The 5,791-nt window shown below is 40.9% G+C and overlaps 1 protein-coding gene across 1 annotated transcript; it reads right to left on the bottom strand.

Moving 5' to 3' along the window:
- Nucleotides 1-975: 975 nt before the first annotated feature.
- On the bottom strand, nt 976-4,492 carry thoc3 (THO complex 3). The gene is made up of 6 exons (XM_083685769.1): nt 4,312-4,492; nt 3,267-3,423; nt 2,944-3,148; nt 2,624-2,785; nt 1,779-1,879; nt 976-1,688 (listed from the first exon to the last, which is right to left on the bottom strand). The coding sequence occupies exons 1-6, from the start codon at nt 4,489-4,491 to the stop codon at nt 1,525-1,527; spliced, it is 969 nt and encodes a 322-aa protein (XP_083541895.1). The 5' UTR covers nt 4,492; the 3' UTR covers nt 976-1,524.
- Nucleotides 4,493-5,791: the final 1,299 nt, after the last annotated feature.

Here is a 5,791-nt window from a genome sequence, read left to right as displayed (position 1 = left end):
GCTGCTCAGAACCACCAGAGAGGGGAGAGGCCAGCTGCCACCGCCCCAGTCTGAAGCCTCCAAATATGGGCACAGAGACTGCTCGTGCTGGGCGAGTCTGTCGCAGCTGAGGAAGATGAACGAGGCCACTATGTCTAATCTCAGACACTGGGGTGATTCCCCAGGGGCATTTGACTGGTCCCCAATTCCAAGCAGATCGTTGTTGTTTTTTTCCATCTGCATCGCCGCTCACCTTCTTTATTAGACACAAGGCAGGCACGACTCCATCCTGCAACTGTTGACATCATTGTGTTCTAAGAACAGTCTGTGCTCCATCTCTCCCAAAACAGGCAGTTCTTCCTCCTCCTACAGCTATGGCACTCTGCCATGGTAACAGTGCTGTTGTCTTATACCACACACACAATCTCCTATCAGGACTACTGTGTAACCACTTTGAAGCTACAGGTTTACATGAACCACTCTGCATTATCTCTGCAATTAATCTGTCACGACTGCAATTACAACTGCAATATACACTCACCGAACACTTTATTAGGAACACTATACTAATACTGGCTAGGGCCCCCCTTTGCTCTCAAAACAGCCTCAATTCTTCGTGCCATTGATTCGAAACATTCCTTTGAGATTCTGGTCCATGAAGACAAGATTACATCATGCAATTACTGCAGTTTTTTCAGGTGCACTTTCAAGCTGTGAATCTCCCGTTCTACCACATCCCAATGATGTTCTATTGGATTCAGATCCGGTGACTGGAAAGGCCACTGAAGAACACTGAACTCATTGTCATGTTCATGTCATATTTGTATTGTAAACAGGGCACACCTGCAAAAGACACCTTGGTCTCAGTGTGTCTCCCTGGATAAATAGAAGTTAAATTAAAAAAATACATGCTATAGAACAATTGACAATCTAGATAGTAGATATACAATGCATTCACTCATGCATACATACCAATCAATACATAATACATACAGGTTAAGAAGAAAGCTCTTTTAATATCAAAAACCAATGTACAGTTCACAAAATATAATACAGTGTGTTCAGTTACAAGTTGCATGTTTAAACCAGGGAATGTGGAACACCGGGAAACAACAAATACAACCATTTCACAATTGTGAGGCTATGCCCCCTGGTGGTTTCAGGGGAAATGGTCTTGGATCCATTATCCATACCTCACTGTGAGGAGCCAATGCTATCTTTATTTCAGTCCTTAAACATACGACATCATCAAGTACGACAAATCTGGACTCCCTTTTCCTTTGCAGAGTTAATGTAGCATTTACACGTTCTGCAGCTAAGGTGGCACTCTTTCTAGCAAAAACAGAAGAGGGAGGCATTTGACATCAACTATTGAAGCGTACATTTGTACTGACAACATACCCATCTCCAATAGGTAAATCACACAAAAGTCAAGGACAGTGTGATGAACATATCAGAACAAGTATAACAGTATTGGGAGATTCAGAAAAGGACCAATCATCATATACAATTCCGTTAACAGCATTGACAAGCTAGCGATCCCTCTCAGGAATCATTGGGCAAGCCAAAGAGTTTGACAGTCCCTGCCTCTCGATTGCTGTCGTACTTTCCCTCTTTGTCATCGCAAGCGTACGCCAGCAGTGGTCTTTTAGGATGCCAGGCAACTGTGAATGTCGGTGACTCACACTGGACTTCCCACAGTTTCTCTCCTGAAAAGGACACAAGAGGAAGAAGACAATGAGACAGGAAAACAGGGAAAGTATCAGATCTCAGGCTCACATTTTGTGTATTCAACTAACCTGTTTCAACCTCTGCTATGTCTATGAAGTGATCCTCAGAGGCTGATGCCAGCATTTTCCCATCATGGCTGAAACTCAATGTCCTCACCGGCCAGTCCAACCTAAAACATTTTCAAATGACAAATCAGATTCAAGTAGGCCCTGCAATATAAACATATGACATAGAAAGGACCTGATCTGAGTGTTTGATGCAAACACAAGCTAATAGGTTAGCTGCTAATGAGAGAATGTGAAGTATAACAGCCTAAGCCATATACACTCACCGAACACTTTATTAGGAACACTATGCTAATACTGAGTAGAGCCTCTCTTTGCTCTCAAAACAGCCTCAATTCTTAGTGGCATTGATTCCACAAGATGTTGGAAACATTCCTTTGAGATTCTGGTCTATGATGACATGATTGCATCACGCAATTCCTGCAGATTTGCACTTTCAAGTGAATCTCCCTTTCTACCACATCCCAAAGGTGTTCTATTGGATTCAGGTCCAGTGACTGGGAAGGCCACTGAAGAACACTGAACTCATTGTCATGTTCATGAAACCAGTTTGAGATGACTTTTGCTTTGTGACATGGTGCATTGCTTGAAGTAGCCATTATGAGATGGGTAAATTGTGGCCATGAAGGGATGCACATGGCCAGCAACAATACTCAAATAGGCTGTGGCATTCAAGCGATGGTTGATTGGTATTAACGGGCCCAAAGTGTGCCAAGAAAACATTCCACATACCATTACACCACCTCCTGAATGAGAAGGTGTACAGGTGTTCCTAATAAAGTGTGGGGTGAGTGTATTTGTTGGGGATAGAAATCTGTCTATGGTGTCGGTTCTAAATCAAGACTTACCTGGAGAAACAGCGAACACAGACCAGCTCTTCAACATTCCACAGACTGACCAGGGCATCTGCACTCCCTGTGGCAAAGTACTTCCCTGTGGGGTCAAACTTGATGCAGATGCAGTTGGAGGGATGGGCATTGATCGACTGAATAGGCTTCAGTTCAGGATAGCTGAAAGTATTAAGGTAAACAGGGGAACTATTTTTATAACTAAATAGTGTAATTAAATACTTCACACAAGTCATAAGCATTCTCGTGTACAACACTGACTTCCAGCAAACATCTTGTTTGGATAGGACTGTAAACTGTAAAATAACTAATAGTTTCACCTTAAAATGTTAATGCATCCATTGCCGTTGGTCAGGAAGAACATGTCGTTGGTGTTGTTCCACGAGATCTCATTGACCTCAAACTTGAACTGCTCCTCAGCTCGGGAACGATTGGTTTTGGCATCGATGAAGGTGACCACATCATCCTTGTTCCCAACTGCTATCGTTTGACCGTCTGGACTCCAGCAAATATTTATGTTTTCCCCTACAAGCAAAAAAAAAAAAAAGAGCAAAGAGAGGTTTTGAGCACAGTACAAATCAGGTGTCTCAATACAACAGTCAGAAACTCACATGAACTCTATTCCAAAAAGACAATTATTTACCCTTAGTATTGACAGTGGCCATGCACTTGGTTGTTCGAACATCCCATATGCGAATGGTCTTGTCCCCCGATGCAGTGACAAAGAGATCTGGGTTGGTTGGGTGCCAACAGAGCTGGTCAACACTGTCTCCATGGCCTCTGTAGTTGTTTTCCTTTACCTGTAATATTATGAAGTGTTACAGTGTGAGCTAGCTACATGACAGTGCTCTATATAATCACAGACAAATACGTTAGCTAGTGGTTAAGAAAACTGCTGAACATGTTCTACCAGTCAGTGGTAGCCAGCGCCCAGCATCAAGGAAGGTGACACCAAGAGACTGAAACCAACTTATTAGGAAAGTTGTCCTCCGTGTCACCCTGGACACTGTGGAGGAGGTGACCAATAGGAGGATGACGACCAAACTCCTGGCCATCATGGACAATACCTCCCATCCCCTACATGACATTGTGGCAGAGCAAAGAAGCTGCTTTAGCAACAGACTACTACAATCAAGTTGCACAAAGGAACGCTCTCGGAGATCTTTTCTGCCTGCTGCAATAAGACTGTACAACTCTTCCTCCTCCGGCTGGCTCGATCGCGGTGATCTGAGTCAGGCTGGGGGATGTTAAATCATACTGGACTGCTCTTACTGTATATATAATGTTTCAGATGTCTATTTTATTATATTATTGTCACTTTATTTTGTTGTTGTTTGTGATGTGAGCTGCTGTAACGCCTTAATTTCCTCTCTGGGATCAATAAAGTACCTATCTATCTATCTAGTTTACTGAATGATAAAGCCAAAGCCTTGGAATGGAAGCAGCTAGCTAGCTGTGCCATTCTCATTGAGCTAAGAGGAGAATTGTTCACTTGTCCTAGCAATTTACAATTTCAAACAAATTATTGTTTGCTACCTACAGCTGTTGCTTGCAGGAGCTTCAAAAATCTAGTTAGTTAGCCAGTGTCAGTTTGGTTTGCTTAGACAGTCCCCAGCAGACATGCATGCACGCATGACTCATTCATCAATGCAGGCTAACGTTAGCTTGCTAAATGGCCAGCGACTTACCAAACGGTCTTTTTCCAAGACAAATACGCTTGCAGTTTTATCAAAAGACCCCGACGCCAACCTCCTGCCGTCGCAACTCCACGCAACAGAATGAACCTTAGCGCTGTGTGCCGGGAATTCCCGACTTTTGTTGTTATTTCTGAAGCTTTCTTGCATCTCTTGATAATACTTCGACGCCATGTTGAAAGACTGTACGAACTAATATGACGTAGGGGGGTGTCGTAGGTTGTAACTGGTTTTGGACTTAAGGGTAATTCATGAATCCTTTCTGCATTCACCATTTATAATGCATATATTCAGGGGTTTTCCACATAATCGTTTTTTCACATAATCATTTTCAAATAATACTCATCTTAAAAGTCTTGATAGAGATATGGACATGACATCCAAATGGACCTGCCCATCTAAATACAATATAACTTTATTGATTCTAAACTCTTGACATTTAAAGAAGTGAGGCATTATTTCTCAAGTGTTGTTTTGTAACTGAATTGTAACTTTGTTCTATTTTCAACGTTTTACTTGTTCAATACAATAAGGAAATACACATTATATGAGGCGTTCATTCATTCAAGGGTGTATTTAGTAATAATAATGTAATTCAGTAATAATAATCGTATAATTAATTACATATTTTGGAAATATAGAGATTTGAATAATAACGCAAAACTAATTGTTTGAATTGTAATTTTATTTCATACAAGTGATGCTGAATGAACATCAATGTTAATGTTTAAAAAAAACTGTAACACTCCATTTTTAGATCCCAAACACACACAATACCAAGATTCACACAAACTCAGTCAAATCATTTAATGTGTGACCAGCTGCTTGCCCAATAAATCAAGATGTAACTGTGAACAATGTGACAACCAGCATACAACTCTGTAACTCATTGCAACATCTGGAAACAGAAAATTGCATTTCATTTTTGATGAAAGGAGGCTTCATATAAAGTACTAACAATGGAGTTTGCTCTTTGTAGTTTATGTGTTTTAAGAAAGACCAACAAGGTGAATGAAAGTATGTCTTAAATGTATTTATGTACTATAATGTAGTTGCTATATCACTTTGCATATGTATTCCTCAAATCATTCAGTTGTTTTGGGTTAGGTCTCTGGAAAGCATTATTGCTAACCATACCCAGGAATGCACATTGAATGAAATCAGTTTTTAGTAATGAAACAATGAGAGTATCCAAGCAAATATGAACACAGCGCTGGATGCAGTGTGAACCATTTTGGGAATGTAGGTGGACGACATGTACAGATGTTGTGCCATTCTTTGACGATGACAATGTCTCATGTTTTTTCCCATTAAATACAATTTAGGATAGATAGTCAAGAGGCAAGTGTGTCTATTACGAGGTAGACTGAGGCTACACAAGCACCTAATTCCTCAAGGATGTTCTTTTCAGTGTTAACACGTGCATGGCTTTTATATGTATCCCTACGCTGCAGTAGCATTACACATTGAAGAT

The sequence above is a fragment of the Argentina silus genome (assembly GCF_951799395.1).
Source record: "Argentina silus genome assembly, chromosome: 15".
NCBI classification, from domain to species: Eukaryota; Metazoa; Chordata; class Actinopteri; order Argentiniformes; family Argentinidae; genus Argentina; species Argentina silus.
Note: the sequence above shows the minus strand (reverse complement) of the source record. Positions and strands in the feature narration are given on the sequence as shown.